Genomic DNA, 25898 nt, shown 5'->3' with positions numbered 1-25898 from the left:
TGGTTGAACATTATCTATCAAAATAATTGTGATTTTGATCTTTTCCTTTCCCATCACGGTCAAGTTTCTGTCACATGGGCAGTGGGTGATACACGATTACTGTAGGAACTGTATTAAATGACTCAGAAGTTCCTTTCTAGTCCTATGATGCTGTGAGACAGCATTGATTATCTATAAGTGATCTAATCTTAGGGCTGTAACAGAGATTGTCACCCAGCTCTATTTATGTATGTATGTATGTTTTAGCAACACAAGAAAGTGGACCCCCAGAAGTAAATCATAAAAGGAATGTTTGGCACACCTGGCTTCACACGGTAGAGGAAAAATCACATTGAGACTGGTCCCAGCACACTGAAACAACTTTGGCCATTTCTGAAAATACCCAGGATTAGAAAGAAAAATCTTTACTTTAAATAGAAAGGGGTATTTCAAAATCTATAACAAAACACCTATACATGCCAAGCATTTTACAGTCATTATTTTTACTCCTTTCTGGACCTACAAGTAGATGTTATTAGCATAGTTGCACCAGTGAAGAGGCTGAGGTTCAAAGAGTAGATGTGAAACTGGAGGGCTCAGGCAGCCTGCGCAGCTCTGCCAATAGGCCGACACAGGAGTTGGGCTATAGCATAAGGTTTATTATCAGAGCACTGGTGGTCTGAGAAGGCAGCGGATTAACACCTTCAAAAACTGCCTTAACATTCTCAGACTGGCCTGGGGTATTTAAGGGAAAACCTGTGTGTTCCTCCAAAGGCTATGTGAGGGTTCCAGGGGTCTGCATGGAGTCTTCCCTCTGGCGATGTGGTTCTCTGTGGTGTCAGCAACCCAGGAACAATGAAGGGAGTAGCCTGGAAAGAATGCTAGACTATAGAGATTGTGATCAATAAGCCTCAGAGTATTAATAATAAATTTCAGTGTAATTTTCTAAAATAAGGAACTGGGTGGGATTGGGGACATCCCGAGCTCAGGCCACAGGGGGTGATCTATCGTTAAGTTATAGGTAGATCAAGGACTGGTGAGGCCAGAGACGTTGCAAGGCCTCTATTACGGGGGTCCCAACCGGGCCCTGCTTCAGAGGTAATGAGCCAGGACTCTGAACCAGGCTTGACTCCAAACCCCATGCCCTCTGCGCCTCTTGGGGAGTGATTGTGGTATGGGGAAAGGGGTGAGGACAGATGGACAGACCTGGAGGTAAGAGGCACAGGTGTTAAGAGAAGAGGAGCAGCCAACCCTGGCTGCTTTTGATTGAGATCTCAGAAAACTTATAGAGTTTTAGGTTGTTCCTACCAGACCTTTACAGTTCTCGGAGACAAAGATCCTCTCCGTTGCCTGCATTTCAAAATAAATTTGAAACTTTTCCCAGAGGAAATCCCAAATTACCACTAAACAGTGGTGTGAAGTTTCGAGAGCCACCCTCCAACTTCCCTTTCTCCAGTGCACTCTGACAGTTACTGAATCACAACGGAACAATGGCTCCACGCCTTGCTATTATACATCCCACCTGTCCGGTTCCTATTCCTAATTTAGCCCTTGCTGTTTGTTAGTCAGAATGTTTGATTCCAAGTTATCGAAACCCAGTTTTAACTGGATTAAGAGGAAAGAAAAGGGGGATTACTGTAAACCTGATGCTACCACAGAAATGGCAGGGGTGTGGCTGGCCTTAGCAAATTCTTCACTAAGGCCTCAAATGAGCTCAGGTTTTGCTCTGCTGGTTTCTTTCCCTGTGTCAGCCTTATTTCCTCATACTGGCTTTCTTCACAAAAACGGAAAATACATTTTCACATCTTTGAGTGTCACGACCAGAAAGGAACCAGGGCTTGCTCTCTCTGATCCCAGGAAAGAACTTTGTCCCTGGATTGGGGCCTGAGGCGAGGAGCCAAACAAAACCAACCAGATGGAGTTTCCCTCCCAGGCCCGGGGCTGGGGCTGACTGGGCTAGTGAGAAGTTCATGGCTTCCTCTCACATCACATGCTTAGAGGAGAGAGAGCATAATGCCCCACAGAAGGGGATTGTTGTCATGTATACACAAAAGTCCAGATACCCACCATCGCTCTCCAGGACAATATCTGCAAGTGCATTCCTGTGTGCTGCAGCGGGTAGGAGAACATTGTGGGAAATTCAGCCACTGGTTCTCCATATCTCCACATGTTGAATGCAAGGATTAAAATCTATTAGAGGACTCTACATGAATTTTATGTTAAAATATTCTTTATTTAGAAGTTTTAATCACCAACTCAAAAATATATATTTACAAATATTTATTTAAAAGTATCTTTCTGATGCTGAAAAAAGATGAAACGAGGACATTTAAACAAATTTGGACATAGAGGAGGAAATCATTTGAAGGAAGTGGATGGATTTTCCTGAAATTATAGCGGAATCTGATTTTAAAGTGAAAAGTAGCTCCTACCCCTTCTCCTCCCAGAAATCACTCAAAACAACATGGAGACAGAGAACTAGAAGACAATATTCTGCCTTTGATGAAACCAGGTGATGAGTGAAGCATACATGCTCAAGTTGGCGGCTGCTTGGTTTGTGTACATTTGAGTGAGTGAGTTCTTGGGCCTTCATCCCTGCTTCCCTGTGTATTGATTGTCTCCTGGAGGCCCCTCAGTGTGTGCTGGGCTGGGAGTTGTGCCAAAGTGTGTGGTGCTCATGTGAACTTCATCTGTGCTCTGTCCTGGCCAGGAGACATAGGGTGGGGAGGGCAGAGGAGGGACGGGAACAGCTGCTCAGCACTAGTGAGGACAAATTCATTCTTGGTCCTAACATGAGGTTCTAGGGACAGGATTTATCTGGGCTGTCACTGGGGCCAATCCCTTCTCTCCTACCCTCACCAGTTTAGGGGGCCTCTGGGGCTTCTTTCAAATAGAAGTCAAACTCCTGGATGAAAGGAGCAGGGAAGGGGTAAAACAAGTTCTAGAAAGGTGCAGGAATGGGTTTGGTGGTGAGATTTTGGGCCATAGAGCCCCTGGACTGCTTCCTCTCACCTCTCTTTTCCCCTGAGGCCTCGACTCCTCAGGTCACTAACACCACTTACTACTCCATGTGGGTTCCCTCTGTGTCCTAGCAGACACTGCACAACCCACACCAGCCTGTGGGCCCAGCACTGGGAGCTGTTTCAGGCACTTTCCTCTGCCAAGGCCCTGCTAGTATGTTCCGCCCCAAATCCAGAAGGAATGGGTGGGCCAAAAGTAAGTGATAGGGTGGGCTTTGGACATAGAAACATCTGAGTTAAGTCAGATTCTTCTCTGTTGAGGGACATTCAGATCTTGGGAATGAATGTCTTGTAGAAAGAGATTTGAAGTTGAGGAGAAGGAGGACATGAGAGAGAGTGGATTTACTCTCTAGAGACCAGGTTTTTGGCTGGTGCTTGGAGGTGGGCATGAGGCAGGCCACGGAGATGTCTGCCCTCTCCTCCTTGTCCCTTAGGACAGCCAGTGCTGTCCTGAACATTTTCTGGAACTGTGGGAAGATGCGTACGTCTTCTAGGTAAATAGGAAGTCCCTGTGAGGTTCCTGAGATAGAGAAGAATCTGGGAAACCTGAGTGGCTATTTGATATTATCTGTTCCTGACACACCAAAGTGTCCTAGAATAACTTAGAATGTTGATTCTTAAAATTTAGTGGGCATGAAGATCCCTTGAGACCTTGTTAAAACACAGGTTCCTGGGCCCCAGCCCTTAGAAAGTCTGGTTCATTAGGGTGGGGCTGGGTCTCTGGTCTGCATTTCCACAGCTCTGGGGGCTGCTGCTTCTTGGCTGGGAACCCCACTCTGAATAGCCCTGATATAGAAGAATGTCGTGCAGAATCCAAGACAATTTGTTGTCCACCCTGGAGTCAGATAACACTCAGTTCAAGTGTCAGGAAAACATTTTCAAAGATTTCCTGAACCTAAGTGCAATACCTTCTCTAGTCTCTTCTCAGCTCTGCCCTTTGTGTTGCTGTGACATTCACATGACGGAAGACACTAGAAAAGAAATTTCTTATAAGAACTGGCCTGAGGGTTCCTCTCCTTTGATCTTTCGTGAACACGGTCACCAGTTTCCTATCCTGGGAAGGAGGAGGTAGAGGCAGGCAGGTTGTGAGGCCTGGCTAATGCCGCCAGAGGGCAAACAAGAAAAAGAACAGAGATTCCTTCAAGTTTGTGGCTGCTCAGGGCTGTTCTCCCTCAGGGATGAAGTAACCAAGGCCGCAGGGGGAAAGATGAGGAGATGGGAGTGGAGGACAGAGTCATCAAGTTTCCGTTGGAGAGCCTTTCATTCCTGTGTGAATGTCAAGCAAGCTGATGAAAAAAACCTGACTTCGATACCATCAGGCTTTCAAAAGTTGCTATTATTTCTTACCACTTTCATATACAAACGGCCAGAAAAATAATAGTGCCTTACTTTTAAATAGCACCAGATCAGGAGTCAGCAAACTTTTTTTTTATTTTTTTTTTTTAGCTGAGCCGTCCTGCCACCTCGGCAAACTTTTGAGACGAAGAGCCGTCAGGGTTCAGCAAACTGCGGCTCATGAAATGTGGCTCTGAGGTAAAATTGAAAATGAAAATAAAACTATCATAGTTTCATTTATAAAAATTTTAAAGGATATTATTCACATAATGGTGATTATTTAAAAATATATTTATGGCTCTTGAATAATTTTTAAATTGTTGTGAGGGACAGGATTGGCTCTTCCAGGGGTCTGCAAACTTTTGAGACGGAACATACCTAAAGAGCCGCATGTGGCTCGTGAACTGCAGTTTGCTGACCTCTGGGCTAGATGGTTGATAATGTACTTTCGCCTACATCATCTTACTTGATTTTCATAAGAACTTCCAGTGTAAAAGTGAGCCTAGCCAAAAAACAAACAAACAAACAAGGGAGAGGGGTGGCTGGCAGCCACAGTTATTCTCACTTTAAAGCTGAAAAAACTGAGGCCTGACCAAGTTAAGTGACTTGTCAGAGTCAACTCTCAAAATGGCTTTGTCTCAGAATATAGTTTCCCCACATTGAAGAATGCTAGAAGAATGTAAAATGTACACTTTATTTGAATGACTCATCAGCAAACCAGGAAGTTTCCTTTAAGTGGTTTTATGATGTGAATAACAACCATGTATCTTCAAACTGCATGAGTCTTTAGAGATTACTGTAATTCACCCTCCTTCAAGAGATAAGGAGATGAGGCTTAGAGAGGCTAATAAATATTCTGTGATTCCAGAAGTCTTCCAAATCTGCCTTATGACTTATCACCTTAAGCATATAAATTACATACTTTTTTACTCTACTTAATTAAAACATCACGGTAAGGTAAAGAAACACTGACTTTGCAATCAGGTTGTTGCTTAAATAAAGATATTGCAAATGGATATGGATTCTGTTTTTAGTGCAGAAGTAGAATGAATGTTCATGTTGAATCCTAAACTACACAGTCATTCCCATTCGTTCCCCAAAAGCACAGCAAGCCAGACTGGGAAATGAGGTCAGGGCGTGATTAATCCACTGCCTCCAACCAGGGAAAGGCTGCCTGCACTGTATGAGACAGGGAGACATCTATTCTTACATATCACCATCTTCTCTAGCAAGTCAAGTCAACTAAAGCAATGCCAGACTTTGTGAGGATGAGATGATTATTACAATGGTTGCCCTCAGAAGGCTGATCATTCACGTAAGACCCAACAAGACAGAATCTGTGCAATCTTAGTTGCCAGGTGTGATGCGAGCAGAGGAGGGGGCGCTTTATTCTAAATGGAGAGTTAAGTGAAGACTTCACATTTTTGACGGCTGTTGGGGCAGGATTTAAAAAAATAGATAATGGAGGATGTGGGTTTGCAACTCAAAGACTTAAAACAGTTGAGTGGTTATGTAAACCAGTGGAGCTGCCAGTTGCAAAACTTCCACTCTCAGTAAAGAATTACTAGACTCAGAACTGCAGCCCTTGCCCAAGCCAGAGGGCCACATGGACTCTGGCTTCCTCAGAGCCAGTTTCAACCAGAGCATAACCCCTCAGGAGTAACAAGGCCCCTTCCTTGTGAGCACTTGTGACTCACGCTCCAATATTTTCGGTCAGGTATGAGCTTTTCCTTGCTCTTGGCTCAAGAATAAACTTTTTGTTTTCACTGTGCTTGTTTGCACTAACTGTAACAGTGAAGAAGTGGTCAGACAAGTAGAGAATTTGCACTATGAAGATGAAATCCCTATATTTCATTCCTCAGTAAAGAGCTAAGTGACTCAAAAGGTGTGTTTTCAATGGAAGCTGAAAGTTAACCAAAATAGGCAATTAGCACAGAAATTGACTTGCTCAAAAATCTCTTTCCTCAGGGCCCAGCTAGCCTGTGGGGTGCCTTTGTAAGAATTAGAAAGATGTCCTTTCCTCTGATTTCAGGCAACACACCCTGGACATGCTTGGCTAGCAAACACTCCACAGCCCTATTTCCCCACGCATGTATCAATTTCAAGTGTAGATAACTTAAACCAGCTCTACTCAGAACTAGCAGCTGCTATTTGAAATCCTGAGAGATAAAAACGGGGTGAGGAGGGAGGCAGGCACAGGTGGTATGGGGACTTTGGACAGGCCACACAGCTTTCATTAGTCACTGAATGGGTTTGGAGCAAGAAAGAAAAAATAAATGATGTATTTAGGTAGGGAGGCGGCAGTGGGGAAAGACAAACATTGCAATTTTACGCTAGGTCTGAAAAGAGCCTGTGTGCCGTTAAAGACTTCTTTCCAGGGGGTTGGTGGCAGGTGGCATCGTGCAGTGCAGGCGGCTCTCCAAGTGTGGTCTGCGGAGACCAGCAGCAGCAGTGCCGGGAACTTACTAGAAATACATTCTTGGGCCCCAGCGCAGATGGACGGTGCTAGAAATTCTGGGTTTTATTATAACAAATGCCTCCAGGCGCTTCTGATGCACATGAGTCTGAGAACCACTGGCACGGTGGTGAGCAGGTCAGACTGCATGGGTTTCAAGCCTAAATCTTTGACACTGGGGAAGTTTCTTCTTAGTCCCAAAGTCCTCTTCAGTGTAGAAAATAGGTGTAATAACAGCACTACATCAGACAGTCATTTTGGAAATTGAGATCATAAATGTAAAACACTTTGCCAGCACATAGGAGGCAGTACACATTTGCAATTATTAATGCCAGCCAGGATGAAGCATCAGGTGTCCTTGGAAGACTGCGACTCTCCACTGTCCAGTGGCTAGCCCTCAGAGAAGGAAGAAGTGAGAGACATGCAGACCAGTCGTCCTCACACCACGCTGTCCAGAGGGAGAGAGCATATCTAGTCAATAACCTGCACCCTGGGAACCCCCAAGTGCTCACAGAGCTCTGAGCAAAAGAACACGGGTGGTAGGAGGGGCGTATACTGGGTTGGGCTCATGGTTTGGTGGGAACCTGACTTGGCCTGAGGGGTCAGAGAAGGCTTCCCCCTACGAAGTGATGTTTGAGCTGAGATCAGAATGGGTAATATCATAACCAACTCTTTAGGAACATTTATTAGGTGCCAGGCATTATTCTCAGGGATTACATATTTCAAATCAGGTAATCCCTGTTGTGATTAGGTAATATTTTGACTCCCATTTTTCAGATGAGAGGGAAAAAAAGATAACTTTGACCAAGGTCACATAGTGGAGAAATGGCACAGATCAGATTTGAACTCAAGCTGAGAGATCCCTGGGCCCGCCCACGCTCTCCACCATATGCAGCTGGCAGAACTGAAAGAAACGGGGGTGGGACTGAAGGGCAGGGAAGGCAGGAGAGGTGTGAAATGATGCTGGAGGGGTGGTTGGGACCAGATCGTGTAGGCCTTAGGACTAAATTATGGACATCCGCTTTCACACTGAGAGTGAAGAAACACCACATAAGTAAGGAGTTTAAGCGGGGGATGGAAGGGCTGATGGTATACAGTCAGATAGACAGGTGCTCAGGTAATGGATGAGAGCAGTATTATCCCGGGGCTGGAAAGGGAGATGGAAGCAAGTGGACCGAGGCCTTCAGAATGTCTTCCCTGTTTCTCTGCTACTAAATCCAGCTCTTAGGCTTCTACCTGCATAGCCTGTGTGGATGGCACAGCTGGTGGTGTGCAGCACACAGAATGTGAGGCCCTCCTAGTGGCTAAGTCACAGCAAGGAGACAATTTTGGGATGTGAAAAATCATGTGGTGAGGAGAGAAAAAGCAAGCTGTGAAAGAGATAATGCATGCTTCCAATTTTCACACACACACACACACACACACACTGGAAAAATACCTAAAGGACATACACTAAAACGTTAACAGTGGCTATCACTGAGAAGAAATATTAAAATTTATTTTTATTTCTTTTTTCTCCATCCCCTCCCATACCTTTCTTTGCAGTGATAACATGCTACTTTTATAATTAAACACATATGCTTTTAAAAAATGGTTTATTTGTCTATGAGGTTAATCAGAAATATTGAAACGCAATCTTGGCTGAGTGTGGTCACATGCACCAGATGGACGCTCTGGTGAGACTTAAATATTGGCTCATTCTGTCATGGCTAAAGCCTGACTCCTGGTGGACAGAAACATCAAGGACAGACCTCTGCGTAAATATCTTGGTGCATGTTTATTGATTCACTCGTTTTGTCATTCAACAAACATGAGCTGATCACATTCTAAATGCTAAGCATAATGGGAATACAAAAACACGCTTAAGTAATTTTTTATAATAAATTGTGTTTATAATAAAATCATGTTTAGGAATATGGCTGCTCTCTACTTCTGTTTTCTTTTTGTCTCAATATGGTAGTTTCTTCCCATTGGTCCTGATCCTCAGATACCAAATTTATTTCTAGGCTGTACTGAGAATGGGATATTTTTCTTGGTACATTTGCTGATTATAATTAGTAGTCCAGAAGTTACTAACTTTCATATATTATTTACATGACCATTTTCCTGGGCAATTAATTTTTCAGACTATTCTCTTTGATTCTCAAGGTACACAAACGAAAATCAAGAATTTCATTTCTTTTAAAAACTGTTGTAGTTATATCTCTTATTTCAGAGCTCTGTCCATACTAGGTAGTCTTCGCTTATTTCTTTAACTCGACTCTCTACCCTTCTCAATCTACGTTTCAGCCAGGGAAACTTCTGGTAGATTCTGCCAATGGGAGGCACCAGCATGAGATCAGAGGGCAGGAGAGACCGTCAGACAGATATCAGGCTATTCACTTGCTTTCCCACCCCTTCCTGTTCCTGCCAAGATGGGCAGTAGTTGCTGAGATCTTCTAACCTATGTCTAAGGCCACAGTTCTCGTCAGAAGGCTGCTGGTTTGAAAACTGCAGTCCCAGGGTTCCCCCTCAGCTCCCTCCCCTTGCCTCTTTAGGTCTAAAGCTGGACATGCTTCCTGTGGTTGTCAGCTGTAAATATCTTAATTATCTTAAATATTAGTAAACGTGATGGATTGAACCCATGTCTAATTTCATTTCCTAAAGAAATCTTTAAAAACCATCAACCCTTCACGGGGAGAACAAGTGAGATAATGGCAACACCATGTTGGAGGTTGGAAGGATGACGGGCAAGTGGGAACGGACTTGGCAGATCCCAGTGGGGATGCCAAGACCCTGCCTGATCTATGTGGCAGACATCTCAAAGGCTGGGACAGCGGCAGGCACCCTCTCCTACTCCAGGCCATTGGAGGATCTCTAAACTGGACATCAGGTAGAGCTGGCAGGCTGGGTACCAATTTGTAATCAGAGATCAAGGAGACATGCATGTACTGATGGCTGTGTAAAGACAGCCCTCTCCCCCAACATGGCACCCAAAATGTAGGCAGCCAGACATACCTACATGGCAGGAGAAGTTTCTCTGGGGCTCTCACCAGTCCAAGAGCAAAGTCCTAAAATCACTAAGGTTTCCAATAAACAGCTCAGCAAGGATCAAAGTGAACCCCTCACCCCCACCCCTCCACCCCCTTGTTCAGAGTTTCCAATCTGCTTTTCAGTTCGTTTCAGAATAAGCTTATAACCCAGGGTTACTGGACATCTGAGGGACATCTCATATGAACACTAGAGACCAAAAAGAACAGAGAAAACCATGGGAGGAAAGAGTATGTAGGGAGAAAATGAAAAATAAATTTATCCTCAGGGAGATAAGCAGTTACAAAACAAGTAAATAAAACATAAGCTGCTACTACAAAAAAAAGGAACATTAAGAGAAAAGTGAGCTCTTGAAAACTTAAAACATGATGGAAAAATTAAGGAATGAAAAATAAAGTTGAGGAAATCTCCCAGAAAATGGAGTGAAAAGACAAAAGGATGGGAAGTAAGGAAGAAACATACAAAGGCGTTTGAGGAACAATGACAGAACTAGGAGTTCCAGAAAGAGGGATCAGAGAAATGTAGGTGAGAAAAATCCATAGGTGACTAGGTTCAAACCTTGGTTCCACCATTTACTAGCTGGGTGGTCCTGAGCAAAGACTAAACCTTTCTGTGCCCCAGCGTCCTTACCCTGAAAATGTAAATGGTACTTTGCTTATTGGATTATTTTGAGGATTCAAAGTAGTCTGTGCAAAGTTCTAAGAACCAAGTTGGTACACATTACATCCTCAGTAATTGACAGCCATCATTAACTGTTTCACACACATACACTACATACAATCAGTCATCAAATTTTACTGGCCCTCTCTTCATTATTCATAATCAAACCACTTGTTACCATCTCTACTACCACTGCTCATTTACCATTACCTTTCCTGGAATACTGCCAGTTGTAATTCCCTATTTCCTGGCTTTGCCCTCCCTACCACCTTGTCTCAACACCGTAGCAAAGGGGATCCATATCAAGTTGAAGTCCCATTGTGACACTCTGAGTAAAAGCCAAGTCTTTCCCATGAACAAAATGGTTCCACAAAATCTGAAACCCCATTATTTCCTGACCTCAACTCTCACTAGTTCCCTTCCTCCGCTCCAGTTAGGCTGGCCTCTTTATAGGACTGTCTAACAAGCGTCTTCTCCCCCACGGCCTCTGCACTCGCTGTTCCCTCTGCCTGGAAAGATCTTCTCCCAGATATCTGAACGGCATATCACTTGCTCTAATTCTTGATTCAAATATCACCTTCTTCATGAAGCCTACCTAGGCTACTCTAAAATCACACCTCCTCACACTTTCTATCGCCATTCCCTGATTATTTTCTCCTTAGCACTTACCATTCACTGACATCTTTTTCATACTGTTTCACAAGCACAGAATTTTGCCCCGTGTTCACTGATGTATTCCCAGCAAGAGTGCTTAACCTGAGGCAGACACTTATGATTTATTCAATAAATAAAAAAAGAAGGGCCGGCTGAGTGGCTCAGTTGGTTAAGAGCTCGCTCAAGAGTTTGAGCTCTGGGGCTGGCCGAGTGACCCGATGGTTAAGAACTGGCTTGGGATGCCAGAGGGCCCCGGTTCGGATCCCACATTAGAGGGCCAGTGACACTGCCCTCCACAGCTAAGATGCTGAACAACAGCTCAACCTGGAGCTGGGCTGCCATGAGTCGCCAGCGACGGTGTAGGCTGCAGCCCCTGTGACAGTGGGTAGCCATGAGCTACTGTATATAGTCAGCAGTCAGCATGAGCGGCCAGCAACTGCCATGAGCGGCTGTCCAGAAGCCGGCGACTGATCTGTCTCGCCCGGGAAGAGCGCAATGATGGTGCCAACTTGGGCCACTGAAGCAACGTCCTCCACAACTAGACTGAAGAAAAAAAGAGTTTGAGCTCTGAGCAACAGTGGTTCCAGTCCCGGCCCAAGCTGAGCAGCCACTGAGGGGCCAACAGGTGGCAGGATGGCTCAGCTAAAAAAAAAAAGAGGAAAAAAAAGAAACTTTCCTAAGAACTGAAAGACATGAGTTACCACATTGAAAGGGCCTGCCAAGTGACCAGTAAAATCACTGCAAACTTTCGAACATTGAAACAAGAGTGAAGATGCTATAAGCCTGCAGGTAACAAATCAGAATGTCTTCAAACTTGACAGCAACATAGGAGAGAAAGACAAATAATTTCCAACCTAAAATTTATTCCCAAATTATCAGATAAGTCTGAAGATAGAATAAAAGCCTTTGACCCTCAAGGTCTAAAAATATTTTGTCTTCCATGAATCTTTGCTCCATAAAGCTTTTAAAGGATGTGCATCACTTAAACAGAAAGGGATAAGCATGGGATCCTGCAAGGAGAGGTCATACAGGTAGAAAGTGAAAGAAATCACGAGGATAACAACAAAGGGAGATTCTCAGGATGACAACTGTACACTAACTCACAACCAGTCCAGACCGAAGAGGGGAGGTTCACACATCAGGTCTGGCGAGTGCAATGCACTGTCCCTCTAGTCTGATACAACTAGTAGAGGATGTGTTAAACAGAAATGGAATAAACAAAGAAGGCAGGATATACCATGCAGAAAACAGCAATTTGCATTCAGGAGAAATAGAGGATGTCCCAGGATGACATCTGTGTAGCATTCTAGACAGACAGAGTAGTATTACCTAAGAAGGATCATACCAAGGGGTGGGGGAACAGGGGGCACAGAACTGATAGGTTATTGATCCTTGTAAAAATGTGTGCAAAATGGCTGTCGAGTTTGAAGAGAATCAGCAGTAGATACAAAGAAAACTAAGCTCTTTGTGTGTGTGTGTGTGTGTGTGTCAGGAGAGAAAGATTTAACATTAGGAAACATGAAAGTGAAATAGGAATTTATCATTTAGAAACATGTTGCTGCAAGAAGAAACTGGAGGAAGTAGGGAGAAATGGGACAGGAGACTACTGGATTCTTTTAATCCATTTAAAATTAAATGTATTCCAAGCTGGCCGAATGGCTCAGTTGGTTAAGAGTTGGCTTAAGAGCATGAGCTCTGAGCAACAGGACCGCCAGTTCGATTCCCACACGAGCCAGTGATGCTGCGCCTGAGCTGAGCTGTTGCTGAGCTGCCAACAGATGGTAGGATGGCTCAGCTGGTGTAACACGATTGCCTGTTCAATGGTGGGCTATGCCTACCCGCAACTAAGACTGAATCGGCACCTTGAGCTGAGTTGCCGCTCGGATGGCTCAGTGGATAGAGCATGTGCTCTTAACAACAAGGCTGGTGGCTCAACTCCTGCATGGGATGGTGGCTACACCCACCCGCAACTAAGATTGAACACAGCACCTTAAGCTTAGAGGCTACGAGCTGCCGATGGGAAGCCAGATGACAACTGGCACCCTCCACAACTAAGACTGAAGAGCAACAACTTGGTTGGTCCCCCTCCCCAATTCTCCAACACTGTTCCCCTCCCCCAATTCCCTAATAAAAGCTTAAAAAATATAAAAAATAAAAAAATTTGAATTAAATGCATTCCTTTAAAACAATTGAGATTAATTTTCAAAAAGATACACTGACTTCTCACTATGCTTTCCAATTTCATATGATAATATTTCTTTCAATTATTTACCACCAAAATGTGATGGTGACAGATGTTGAAGCCTAGTGACAGATGGGAAAAACATGAGAGAATTGAAGAGTACTTTGAAATAGTTTTATTGGCTCATAAGATCTTTGCATATAAAAAAAATACCCAAAACACTATGCAGTATTAAATCACAATTACATTTTTTTTACCAATTAAAACTACCCAGAATATACATTTTTTAAAGAAAAAAAATCCTACAGAACTGAATTCTGAAGTGACATTATGACTTAAATACTATTTGACAAAATAGGTAACTCCTTATCACATTACTTCATTGCACAAGGCTGCCAGGTACTTTCGTATGCATGACCACTGCAGAGTGCAAATGAGCAGTTTGAACGTTACATGTTCAGCTGAAGTAACTGCCTCCACCTAAGGAACTCTCACATTTCTGGCACAAAAGTTGGTCTGTTTTAACGTCCCCCAGGCAACTAACCAACTTCACAATCCAGTGACTCTCTTTCTGGCCATCCCTTAAGAAAAAAAAAGAAAAGAAAAGAAAAGAAAAAAGTAATATCCTTCTGCTGTCACTGCCTGAGAGTCAGCAGCGCCTTTGCTTAAAGAAATCCACCCCTCTCAGCTCCTCCGGCAGGTACTCCTGGTCCACAGGCTCACTGTACATGGGGTTGTACTTGTAGCCCTTGCCGTAGCCCAGGTCCTTCATCAGCCTGGTGGGCGCGTTCCTCAGGTGCAGAGGCACGGGCGGCAGGGGCCCCTGGTGGTTCCGCAGGCAGGCTTTGACATTGTTGTAGGCGCTGTACACCTCAATAGACTTTGGGGCTCTGGCAAAGTAGACAACACACTGGGCCAGGAGCACCTAGGCGAAAAGGAAACATCTTTGCAGAATACTTTATAATATCCCTAGTTAGTTCAGAAAAGATTCCCACCTACTTCCTGCCTATGGTCTGGATAACCACCTATGACAAAAAGAAGAAATTCCTCCATGAGACCAGGGGTTGAACCAGACGAGTGGTTTTCTTTTTTTAAACTGAAGAACTTTTTATTGAACGAAAATTTTCTTAAAACCCCAACATATAAAACATATAAACATGGGCCAGCCGAGTGGCGTGATGGTTAAGAACTGGCTTGGGACGCCAGAGGGCCCCGGTTCGGATCCCACATATGAGGGCCAGTGACACTGCCCTCTACAGCTAAGATGGTGAACGGCAGTTCCACCTGGGGCTGGGCTGCCGGGAGTCGCTGGCAACGGTGTAGGCTGCAGCCCCTGCTGCAGTGGGTTGCCATGGGCTATCGTGTGCAGCCAGCAGCCAGGGTGAGCGGCCAGCAGCCGCCATGAGTGGCCAGCAGCCGCCGTGAGCGACCGTCCAGAAGCCGGCGACTGATCTGCCTCACCTGGGAAGAGCACAATGATGGTGCCAACTTGGGCCAGTGAAGCAACGTCCTCCACAACTAGACTGAAGAACAAAACGACAGCAACTTGTCTGTTCCCCTTCCCCCAATTCTCCAGCGCTGTTCCCATCCCCCCAATTCTCCAATAAAAATCTTTAAAAAAAACAACCAAAAAAACCCCAGATAAACACGAAGCTGCTGTGTTTGTGTGAGAACCTGCACATACTTTCTTGCTCGGCTCCTTCGACACTTCTGCTACCAGGAAACCCTGAACACTTCCTCTGCAACTAGGACTCCTGCTTAAAGACATTACCTCGTTGATACCTAAGGTCCCCCGTTCTCGAGTCTAAGCTTCTAAAACAGGAGTTAAGAGGCCCAGCAGCTCCTTCAGTGGGCGCGTACATGAACGGTGAAGGTGGAGCATATGTTCAAACCCACGAAGGGACAGGGCACAAGTGAAAGGAACTGATTTGCAAAGAAATAACCTGATTACTTTACCTCACATTCGGGCATGCCTATAAAATGACAGCCTTGGTAAGCAGCAACTGCTTGTGTTAATGCAGACGGATCTGCCAGACCTGTCACACACACAGAAAAAGGAAAGTTTAAGTCACAACGCACACCCCCATCCTGACCTGTCCACGTGCTACCACGTGAGACCAGGGACTATCACTGCCTGTATATTCTGCTGACCAAAAAAACTCCCACTTAGCGAAATGGACTGACTTTTCTCTGATCTTGTTAGCTTTTTCAAGAAATATTTACTGAGTGTTTACTGTGTAGTGTCAAAAATTGTTTCCTCAGGGATAATAAACTATATCTCGTAGGAAAAAAAAACGTAAGGGGTAGAGACCATGAAGACAGTCACAAGGATGGATATGTTAAAAATAAAACATTTCATAACACCAAAGAAAAGTTTTTCTGATCTTTTTATTTAAATAGTGTCCAGAACCTTCCATTTCTATCTCAGGACCTGTCCAATGAAAACCTGAACACCCAACTACAAAGCAAATGAAAGTATTTCCTTTATTTCAATACTCATTTTAGGAAAATCACTACAGAAGAGGAAACAAAATGGTGACTTTAGGAACATAAACACTCAAAAGCTCACACACACAATAAATAAAAAAATAAACTGAGTTCCTACTGACGTCTTATTTTCTCCTTGCCTGTCCCAAATGGTACCAAGAAACTCTTAGGTCAAAATGCAGCATTACCCCCGCCCTATGTGCACTCCAGGTCCTGGGCCCTTCCCACCACACTCACCTATGTCCTCACTGGCAAACCTCACCAGCCTCCTCGCAACGTACAGTGGGTCCTCTCCTCCTTCAAGCATGCGTGCCAGCCAGTAGAGGGAGGCGCTCTGGTCCGAACCCCGCATGGATTTATGAAGTGCAGAGATGCAGTTGTAATGCTCTTCTCCTGGACACCATAAAAAAAGCACCCACTCAATTACAGGCAGGAGGACAGGGTCCACAGCGCTCTAAGAGGCTCATCCAAGCCTCTTATTTCCCTTAGCTGGTTTTAAGGAAGCCGGAACTAGTAAGGGACCTAGGAAAGCCTGAGAGGTCAGCTCAAGCTGTTCAGTGGGAGGGCACAGAGCCACTGGTGTGGGATGCTGGGGCAGACCCACGCAGTTCCCTGTGGGGCCTGGGCCTGTCTGGTAACCAGGTCCCATTAAGAGTAGAAAGCCGCAGGGAAACGGTGGTTACCTACACTGGATGTGAGCACAGACTAAGCAAAGGGAGGGGACACTCACTTTGAAAGGTGGTCTTCCTAGACCTCGGTGGATTTGCCAGAGCCAAGAGTGGAGGGAGAGTGGTTCTAATGTTCTGGCTCCGCTGTGCGCCCCTGCTGTCGATTGGAGGAAAACTGACTCTGGGCCTGGGGGAGCCATTAGGATGAAGAGTCCAGCGGCAAGAAGAGCTGTTCCAGCCTATTGGCTCCTCGGGATCACTTCCAGCTGCCTTTCTGGTGTCTGAAGCCTGCGGTCATTTAAACCCAGTGTGCGGGCACCTGTGTGGCAGGACCCCAGAAGCCTGACACATGCACTATAGGCCCTGTCCTTCACCGCTTGATCATGCCCCGCTTTTTGACCCGTGTAACAAATCAGTGAAGCGTGCTTTAGAGAAGATATTGAAGGGGAGAAACTTATAGCTCCCCACCTGCATTGACACACATCTCCCTATTTTCTGACCACCATCTCCTCTGTAAGTCTGAGGAGAAGAGACCCCCCCCCACTCCTGAGAAAGCAGGGGTCTTATTCTTAGTATTAGTCCTTTCAGAGAAGCACCTGATCTGTGCTCCTCATTAAGCCGATGCCAACGAGGCTATGATCTGCTCTGCACAGCATCTGGGCCCCACGAACATTCCCGGCAGCTGACAATGCTGGTAAATGACACTTGACCTTCAGATGAAGAGAGCATGGGATAAGATGCTGGCCTGCCAAAGGAGAAAGACCCGAGAGGCTTTCTGTGGAGCCTGAGCCCCTCCCGTTTCAGAGGAACGCCAGTGCAGACGGATGCTTTCTGTCAAGCTGCCGGGTTTCTGTGGACAAACTGAGTTTCCCATCCTAGGGCTTCCTCAACCAACTCACAATGCCATGGAGGCTGGCTGGGAAAGTGTCCTGCGTGAAAGCCACATGGTTCTGGCCCACCTGCCTCATAGGCCTGGACACTGGCCCTGTGCTCTGACCCTCCAGAGCTGAGCCTGGACCTAGGCAGAAGGACCAGTGCAGGCCCGGCCAACTCATGGACATACATGGAGGAGACGGAAGCAGCCAGCTCTGCTTCACTTTCTGCCCAATGCAAACAAGGAGATGGCAATGACTTTCCCCTACCAGAAAGATTACTCAGCTTCTTATACCTTTACTGGAAGTCAGCGACAAAAAGCATATGGTTAAGACCACAGGCTCTGGAGCCAGGCAGCCTGGGTTTGAATGCCAAGTGTACAGCCATGTGACCACGAGCCAAGTGGCTGATCCTCTCTATGCCTCCTCAGGCTTCTCACCTGGGAAGTGGGTATTAAACCATGTTTGATAGCTAGCTCACAGGGTGGTGTGTATTAAACCATGTTTGCCTGGTATGGAATAAGCACTATAGAAACATGTAAGTATTAGGTATTATTCTATGTTAGCTTGTAGTTTTGCTTTTATTATACTATACCGTTTACAACTTAAAACTTCTCATTCGTGTAGAACCCCAACATCAATGCATGGCAGAGGACTTGTTCTCATTTGGAAATTTCTTCACTCTGATACAGAATTATCTGAGCTAGTTCCTAGGTCCCTCACTGATGGAACAAAATCTGTGAGAGAACCATCTCTAGGATCTGAATTGTGGAGCAGGTATGCCACAGGGCAGCAGGGTACGGTGTAAGACTTGTGGGTTGCATGGGTCCTCAAGGCTGGGCTCCAGGCAGTTTCCACTGACCCCAGCTCTTCCTAGGGCAGCAAAGAGCTACAGAGAAGGTGACCCCTTCGTGCACAGCTCCCCCTGATGGAATGTGAACCCCAAGAAGTAGGCACCTTAGGGCTGGACATGTCTGACACCCACAGTGTGTATGTGAGCAGGCACGAGTGTTCACACGGGTTGTGAGAGAGGTGAGTGTGTGAGTGCATGTGAGTGGGTGTAAATATAAGTAGCCATGTGTCAGCGGGGAGGGGCTGGCACGGCGGCAGCACCGACAGGGAGGGAGGACGCAGTCCTGGGAACCAATCAGACCCGGAGCTGAGGATGAATTTAACCATGTGCTTTGTGAATTTAGGCAAGTTTTGTCATACTGTAAAACGAGGATAACATTAAGTTACCTCCCAAAGTTATTTTGAGAATTTAAAAAAAGACAGTGTATATAAACTACTCAGAGTCAATGAGATCTAGTGTTATATTAAATGGTAGCTTTGTTTTTTAACTGACAGTCTGATGAAATGTGGAAGAACAATTTCAGCTAGTCCAGTCAAAATGAAGAGTCTCCTTTAGGACACCTACAACAAGGGAGAAAGCCCACTGTTGCTGGAACTCCCAGAGACAATGGAAGAGTCCAGCATGTGGGAATATTTTTTCTCTTAAAATTTTTAATTTTGTTCTTATCTCCAGTTCTTGTATTTGGCCAAAAGGAAAGTAAAACTCTGTATCCACAATGTTTTACAATTCAGGTTTTCCAAGCACTCCTTTGACATTCAGGAGCACAGAATTGGCCATCTGAGCTCCTGGGTCATGTGAGGAGAGGTGCTGACTGGGGAGAGGACTGTTTGTTAACTGCCTCTAATGCGTCCTTAGTGCTCATTAGCACCCCCACCCCCATCAGCTGAGGGGCACTAAAGCCAGAGCTTCAGACACTTCCCCAAGGTCACACAGCATGTTCTGTTCACTCAACAGAAGGCAATGCCTAGAACCAAAGAAATTCTTAAGCTCCCCCACCCCTTCTCTAACTAGTAAGAAGTACTCTCCACCATCAAAAGGAATTTGGAAATACTGTTAAAGACATGGGACAGCCTATGTGACACCTGGAATGTTTAATTCTCAGCTTCCTTTTCTGGCATAGCTTTGAAAGGTGTGGAAATTCTATTCGTTACTGCAACATGACTCTATCTAGAATCACACAAATACTAAGCCCCGGAAATCCAGGTGAATCCACAGTACGCTATCTTCATCACCCACATCTCTTATAAAAAGATACGAATGTGCTGCGCTTATGACATTTAATATTGCCAGGTCATGGACTTAATAATAGCTGGTATCAAAACTGTTATCTGTAAATGTGCTTCAATGCAAACAGGTAAGTGTACACAGCAAAATTAAATTTTTAAAAAAGATATTACAAAATAAAAATATGAAGATCCAAGTAAACTTAATTTTTAGTTGAGACTCTTGAAATTAAGGATTTTAATTCTCATTAAGCTAAAAAAATAAGTCACTTATTGCAAGAATCCTCTTATTTACTGTCATTAAAAATGATCACAAGAATTACTGTCAATTGAATGTACGGGCTTCTAAAAATGCTTGTGTTCTAAAAGGTGCCATCAGAGAGTAATGGAAAAATACATAACTACCTTATAAGATTAAGTTCGAAGACTGCAATTTCAAACCCGAAAACTCCTCAGTTCTTATCAGGACAGCTTCTACTCTGTGCCTCTCTAAGAAGAAAGCTCAGGGAGCTAGAACTCTGAAATCAGACTGTGAGGTTTAATTCTATTACAAATATGGAGATCCAACTGAGAATCACGTTCATGCTTTGGACCCAGATGAAGGTCAGAGGCCTGGAAGTGAGAGTGTGTGTACATAACTTATTTCATTCAAGTTTCACTCTTTTTACAGTTAAGAGTTATTTACCTGCTCGGTCATATAAAATGTGAGATTTCTGGAGGCCTTCCTTCACATCATTTTCAGTGATCAGAACTCTACTGGGAGAATAGGTTTGCCCACTCTTCTTACAAAACATCTTCCTAGAGCTTAACCTGGCCAGCACCGCCAGCTGCAGTCCGTTCAATCCAGCTCGGGCATCCCCATCGCTGAGATAAGCCAGAGTGTCTACTGCTTTATCCTCTATGAACACGGAGGGCCTGCAACACAACTAGTGTTAGTTACTGTCACACTTTATTACACACTTTTCATTCTGTAGCATTTCTTAGTGAACTCATACGTATGTCAAAAAACTCCTTTAGTTCAAGGCGCTGCCCTTTATTCTTAGCTCATGTTAACAGAGTGCAGCACTACCAAGACTGAAACCTGACCTGCCTTCCAGTCATGAGGGTAGCTCACTGTATAAGCACACATGCATAAGCATGTACGAAGGAGACATGGGGTCTTAGAAAGTCACATGGACATGCAACCTCTCTGGTTCCCAGAACAGTGAAACCACAGAAGCACCAGGGCCTCACAATAACATACAGAAAACATGCTTCGAATGCAGTCCACATCCTGATGAGACAGGTATGCTCAGACCACTACCCCACAGGAAAGGGGCAGCATCATATCAGAAAGCTAGCTCCGAAAGGGTCCAGATCACACAGTTCAATTCCCTCATTTTACAAATGACAAACCAGGTACCCAGACACTCTGGGCACAGCGGGACCTAGGAGCAGGTCTGTGGGATTTAGGCCTGGGGTGTGCTTCCGAGTGAGTATTAATCACATGAAGTCTGCACAGAGTAGCAGAGATCACTAGCCTGCACATCTATCACAAGATTCTCCCAGAACTCAGCTGTGAGACTTTGGGTTAAGTCACCTAACTTGTTTCTTAACGTCAGGACTAAAACTTACCATCCCATTTCTAAATGTGGACCACCTTCATAGAAAATGTCTAACAATGATTTATTTTCAAGTCTAACTGAGCAAAATTTTCTATTCCTAGTCTAGTTGGACAAGCCATCTAACACATTTAGTTACTTAGAGGGGTCTTATTAATTCCTAGCTAGCTGCTGGCAGCACATTTGAAAAGCAAACAATTTTTCAGTTATAGCTCACCCTTATCATGGCCAAACTTCAGCTGAAAATGTCAATTAGGACCATCTAAATCAGCTCCTTGGAAAACAATGCACAGGGACCAACTGGGTTGGGTCAAGGCATGGGGATGGGGGTTGGTGGGGGTGGGGTGGTCATGAAGGGGGGCTCAGCTTGTCTGTGTAGGTCAATGTAGAGTTCCTTATCATACATCCACACACACTACACTGCTTGGTGAATAGCTTGAGTAACACCAATTTGTATTTCATTTACTAAAAGATTTGTTTCTAACATCTTAAAGACTGCCTCAGGTCATTCTCTAATTTAGCAAAGCCAAGACTTGCAATTATCAATTGTGGATCTTGTACCACACATGAAGCACGTGTTTTGTCGTATAGCTTGATAATGAACGACTCTGTCATCAGACTCCTGCCCGGACCCAGAGCCATAGTTACAGTCTGGAAGCCCATCCTTCTCCATTCCTGACAAGATACTCAAAACACACACCAAGGCCACAGCACTGACACTTTGTAAAGTTGACGGACTATGTCTCAAGCAGATATTGTTTAGCAGATTTTTGATGTTTTGGAAGAAAATGACAGACAACACATATTAGAAGAAAATGTCTTAGGAGGGACCAATATTAGCGGGGGTGTGGTAGCACCCGATGTGACCAACAGGGAAGTGTACACCTGGCTTGATTATTACACATAATGTGTGTGGGGGTAAGGGGTGGGGTGGCAGGAAAAACCATAGTTGCCTGAACATCTCATTTTGGCTTCAGAACTAATAAACGCAATCCCTTCCATCTCCTTGGAAAGCTTCCTAGCAACAAAGAACCTGCAGAATCATTTGCAGGGAGAAAAAGGAGTAAAGCAGAAGACCTAATCAATCCTCACTGACTAAGCCATCACCATGAGTCAAGCTGTTTGTTGATCACATTTGTCATCTCTCCATTCCTACTACATGTTGAGGCCTCAGGATAGAAATTATGTTTTACTTTTTCTTTATACCCCCAGTGCCTGGTAGAGAACAGGCATTTGATATCTGCACAATACTGAATGCAATAACTTCTATTTCCCCACAATTTCAGAGTGAAACATTTATTTTCTTTTAAACTGCAATATATAGAAAGTATACCTCCCCCACAAAAATCTATTATCTTCACCACCTAGAGCTACTATGGCCTCTGTTGAATTTCCTTTATGACTCATCCACCTGTTCAACCATCAACCTACATTGAATTTTTAAAACAAAATTGGGATTGTACTATGTATAGTTTGCGTCCTTAACAATTAAATAATTTGTTGAAAAACAAGTAAGTTATTGAACTCTAGATATTACTTTATTACAACATGTGGATTATATTAAATTAAAAAACTAGAGACAAAGGGGTAAAAGTCACTTATTGCTATATTACCTTAACATTAGTGTTTTGGCATACACATACCGTATTTGCCGGCGTATAAGACGACTCGGCGTATAAGACGACCCCCTAACATTTCCACTCAAAATACAGAGTTTGTTATATGGTCGGCTGTGTGCGATTTTGCGAGTGTGGTAAAATCGCATAACAGCAAAATCGCATAACAGCCGAGCATACACCCAGCAGCGCTGCTGATGCCTGAACGGTATGTGGAATGAAGTGGGCGGGCATCGGGAGGCCACTATGGCACGGGGCAAGCACTATGGGCAGTCTATCTGAAGTGTACCTGGCGTATAAGACGACCCCCCACTTGGAGGCATATTTTTCAGGGCCAAAAAATCATCTTATACGCCGGCAAATACGGTATATCCCTTTTCTATTAATCTGTCCATATACACAGACATGAGTGCTTTTGAGACAGAGAAGATGGATGGCCTTCCACGCTCTCATGCTTACTATACTGCCCCATTTCCGTAAGTCCTCATATAAAGTTAGCAAGGAGACCCTTTTCATTATGAGAAGCCAACTATTAATAGCAAACTATTTCACAGATTTATAAACAGCACACCGTGAATACGTCTTTTTAAATGGGCAGGCATGGGCCGGCCGAGTGGCTCAGTTGGTTAAGAGTTGGCTTAAGAGCGCGATTTCTGAGCAACAGGGCTGCCAGTTCGATTCCCACATGGGCCAGTGACGCTGCACCCAAGCTGAGCTGCCAACAGGTGGCAGGCTGGTGGCAGGATGGCTCAGCTGGTGTAACAAAAGATTGCCTGTTTGATGGTGGGCTATGCCTACCCGCAACTAAAATTGAACTCGGCACCTTGAGCTGAACTGCTGCCCGGATGGCTCAGTGGATAGGGCATGATCTCTTAACAACAAGGCTGCTGGTTCGACTCCCGCATGGGATGGTGGCTATGCCCACCCGCAACTAATTGAACGCAGCACTTTGAGCTAAGCGGTGCAGCTGGACTTGGAGCTGAGCTTGCTGCGCCCTCCACAACTAAGATTGAAGGACAACAACTTGGCTGTTCCCCTTCCCCAATTCCCCAACGCTGTTCCCCTCCCCCAATTCCCCCCAAAAATCTTAAAAAACAAAACAAAACAAAAAACACGGTATAGGTTGCTCAAAAGGTTCTACCCATCACTTAGTACTTCCTGTAGCCCAGATTACTCTACCTAGGTTCTGAGGAGTGATAAAATGTGTCAAAATACCTTGAGATCTTAGGAGAGGGAGCAGATGAGAGTGCTCATGCCAAGAATGATAAAATAGGGAAAATCTGTATTGATATTTGCAGAACTTCTCAGCAAACAGTAACTAATGCAACAAAGGGTCTTGACGGAGTGCTTCTAGTCCAGAGAATTTAACATTACTTTTAAATCTAAGCATAAATTGATAAAATGTTTTCAATTTGGAAGTAACCTTCCAAAATCAGAATAGGATTAAATGTGGCACAATTTACTTTGGGGATATATTATTATAGAACACCTGAAATTTCATAGCATTCTATAGAGAAATAAGCAATCAATGGTAAATTATATTGTTATTATGTGATTAAAAAAAAATCCAACTGTTCCATAATAGCAAAAGTGGTTGAAATAAATGTGTTGGAAAAGATCATATTCCCAGTTAATAAGACCTAGAGATAAAAGACATGGCCTAGTTTCTCCAACTGAAGTAAAATGCTTTGGTCTTAAAAGGAATGTGGGAAACATGCTGTAAAGACAGCTCCCTTCTTTCTTTTTTTCTTCCAAGGGTGTGAATTTTTCTGCACATTTGTTTTTCTGGGGGATGACATCAGGATTTGGAGGATTCTATTGGGATAGCTGGATGTTTAAGTAGGAGGAGTGAGGCAAGTGAAAATGTACCTGTTATTTTATGGCAGGACAGAAGAATGTACATGGCTCTCCCTAAATTACAAAACTCTGTGAATCTCTTTCGCTTAAGGAAAAAGGAACATTCATGATTAGGGTAACGACTGCTATCCAGTTGGTCCTCAACCAGGAATGTGCAACAGATTACAGAAAACTTTCCGAAAGTACAGTTATGTGTATCTTAACATAGATTTACCGATTACGAAATCTCCACGGACAGACCCTGGGCACATGTATTGTCAAAATGCATCCTTGGTAAGCGCTGATGTGCAGAGCTGCTGAAAAGGCACTACTGCTGAATTATAGCTAGGAATCTTCTGTCTCTAATACTTTACAGATTACAACAGTGCTGCCCTTACACAAAGAAACAGAGAAAGGTTAGAATGCTAATACTCACCAGTAGCATTTCAACTTGATATTAAGTATAAGTAAAGTAATTCTTAATTTTGCACCTAGACTCCTAACAACAGGTAGCTTAATAGTTAAAGACATGCCTTCAAAAACTGGTTCTATTCTGTTCAAGCTGGGTGATCCTGGCACGTTACTTCACCTTTTTGTGCCTCAGTTTCCTCATCTAAAATGGGGACAATATCTATTTCTCAGAGGATTAAATGAGACATGTAAAAAGCTTAGAGCAGTGCCTGGACATCATGAGCACTCAATTTTATCATTAGTAATGAAAATGATTTTAATTAGACTGTTCAGTAGTATACTCTCTAGAATTGCAAATCTTCAAGGCAGAGCCCTAAGTTCAGCTACTTCCATGATAACCAGAGTGAAAATAATACAAGACTTATCTCCAAAGAGAGATTATGAACTTCCCAGACGGTGCCCCTTTCTGTTTAATCCCAGGCAGACACACATCTTTCCTACTTACACTACTCAATTTACCTGGCTGAGAACAGTGGGATGAATAACAGCCCCAAAAGACGTGTATAAGTTCTAATACCTGAACCTGTGAATGTGACTATGTTAAGGATCTCCAGATGAGTCATCCTAGATTTAGTGTGGGCCCTAAGTCCAATGACAAGTGTCCTTTTAGGAGACAGTAAAAGAGAGGACAGAGGGACACAGAGGAGAGGACATGTGAAGATGGAGGCAGAGGCTGGAGTGATCCTGCCACAAGCCAAGGAATGCCAGGAGCCACCAGAATCTGAAAGGAAGGGCTCCCTCCTAGAGGAGCCTTTGGAGCGAGTGTGACCCTGCCAACAGGGTCAGACTTCGAGCCTCCATAACTGTGAGAGAATAAATTTCTGCTGTGTTAAGCCACAGTTTGTGGTAAATTTATTACCACAAGAAGTGAATACAAGGTCCCTGAGATCTGTTTCCAGTTGCCAGTGTTTTTATGTCATCATTTAATAATGTATGGTAATGTAACTTTTTTCTTT

General features: G+C 44.2%; 1 protein-coding gene across 1 annotated transcript in view; it reads right to left on the bottom strand.

Annotated features, from left to right (window-relative positions):
* Window positions 1-13693: 13693 nt before the first annotated feature.
* WRNIP1 (WRN helicase interacting protein 1) overlaps window positions 13694-25898 on the bottom strand; it is a 27531-nt gene continuing 15326 nt past the window's right edge. The window contains exons 4-7 of the mRNA XM_019663806.1: window positions 20104-20333; window positions 16040-16195; window positions 15272-15351; window positions 13694-14240 (exon numbers count right to left, since the gene is read on the bottom strand). Of these exons, the coding sequence (XP_019519351.1) occupies window positions 13965-14240; window positions 15272-15351; window positions 16040-16195; window positions 20104-20333 (742 nt within the window). The 3' untranslated portion in view covers window positions 13694-13964. The remainder of the gene's footprint in view (window positions 14241-15271; window positions 15352-16039; window positions 16196-20103; window positions 20334-25898) is intronic.

This window comes from Hipposideros armiger, unplaced genomic scaffold (assembly GCF_001890085.2).
Source record: "Hipposideros armiger isolate ML-2016 unplaced genomic scaffold, ASM189008v1 scaffold_405, whole genome shotgun sequence".
Lineage (NCBI taxonomy): Eukaryota > Metazoa > Chordata > Mammalia > Chiroptera > Hipposideridae > Hipposideros > Hipposideros armiger.
Note: the sequence above shows the minus strand (reverse complement) of the source record. Positions and strands in the feature narration are given on the sequence as shown.